The sequence below is a fragment of the Macrobrachium rosenbergii genome, chromosome 25, assembly GCF_040412425.1.
Source record: "Macrobrachium rosenbergii isolate ZJJX-2024 chromosome 25, ASM4041242v1, whole genome shotgun sequence".
Lineage (NCBI taxonomy): Eukaryota > Metazoa > Arthropoda > Malacostraca > Decapoda > Palaemonidae > Macrobrachium > Macrobrachium rosenbergii.
The window spans coordinates 13,487,351-13,488,075 of NC_089765.1; the positions used below are offsets into that span (position 1 = coordinate 13,487,351).

A 725-nucleotide genomic window follows, 5' to 3' on the forward strand; every position below is an offset into this window, starting at 1 on the left:
TAATTTTACATAAATAGAATATTCAGCCTTTTCTAAATAAATGCACTTAAGATGCTAAAAACTTTATTATTATTATTATTATTATTATTATTGTTATTATTATTGTTATTATTATTATTATTATTATTATTATTATTATTATTATGTATTATTATTATTATTATTATCACAGAAAAATTCAAAGGGGTAAGACATTTAGCTACAAGTCTCACGGAGCAAAACAAGATTCCTTACAATTTCTTCTCTTCTTCTTCTTCTCCTTCTTCTTCTTCTTCTTCTTCTTCTTCTTCTTCTTCTTCTTCTTCTTCTTCTTCATTCTACGCATTTTGGGCATTTGATTAATCTCTCGAGGCAGAGGAGAGCCCGATTACTCTTCTGGGAATTCCTCTCTCTCTTGGGGAGTTGATGATAGAACACCTCTATCAAACTTCCTGGTCGATGTCCATTTGTTTTTACGTCCCTGGGATTATTGGATGCTGCGTCGTGGTTTCGAGGGGGAAGGTGTGTCAGATATTTATCTATTTGTTGCCGTTTATTTTTCCTGTGGATAGAGATGGCTGGTTGTTTAGAGCCGTCATGGTATCCAGGATATGAATGAGTGAATGACATATAGTATGTATGTATATATATATATATATATATATATATATATATATATATATATATATATATATATATATATATATATATATGTATCACTCAGATGGGATAATTCGAATGAAAAT

The 725-nt window shown here is 29.5% G+C and overlaps 1 protein-coding gene across 1 annotated transcript in view; it reads right to left on the reverse strand.

Annotated features, from left to right (window-relative positions):
• Positions 1-230: 230 nt before the first annotated feature.
• Positions 231-725, reverse strand: part of LOC136852170 (uncharacterized) — a 9,443-nt gene continuing 8,948 nt past the window's right edge. Inside the window, exon 4 of the mRNA XM_067126613.1 lies at positions 231-317. Coding sequence (XP_066982714.1) covers positions 231-317 — 87 coding nt within the window. The remainder of the gene's footprint in view (positions 318-725) is intronic.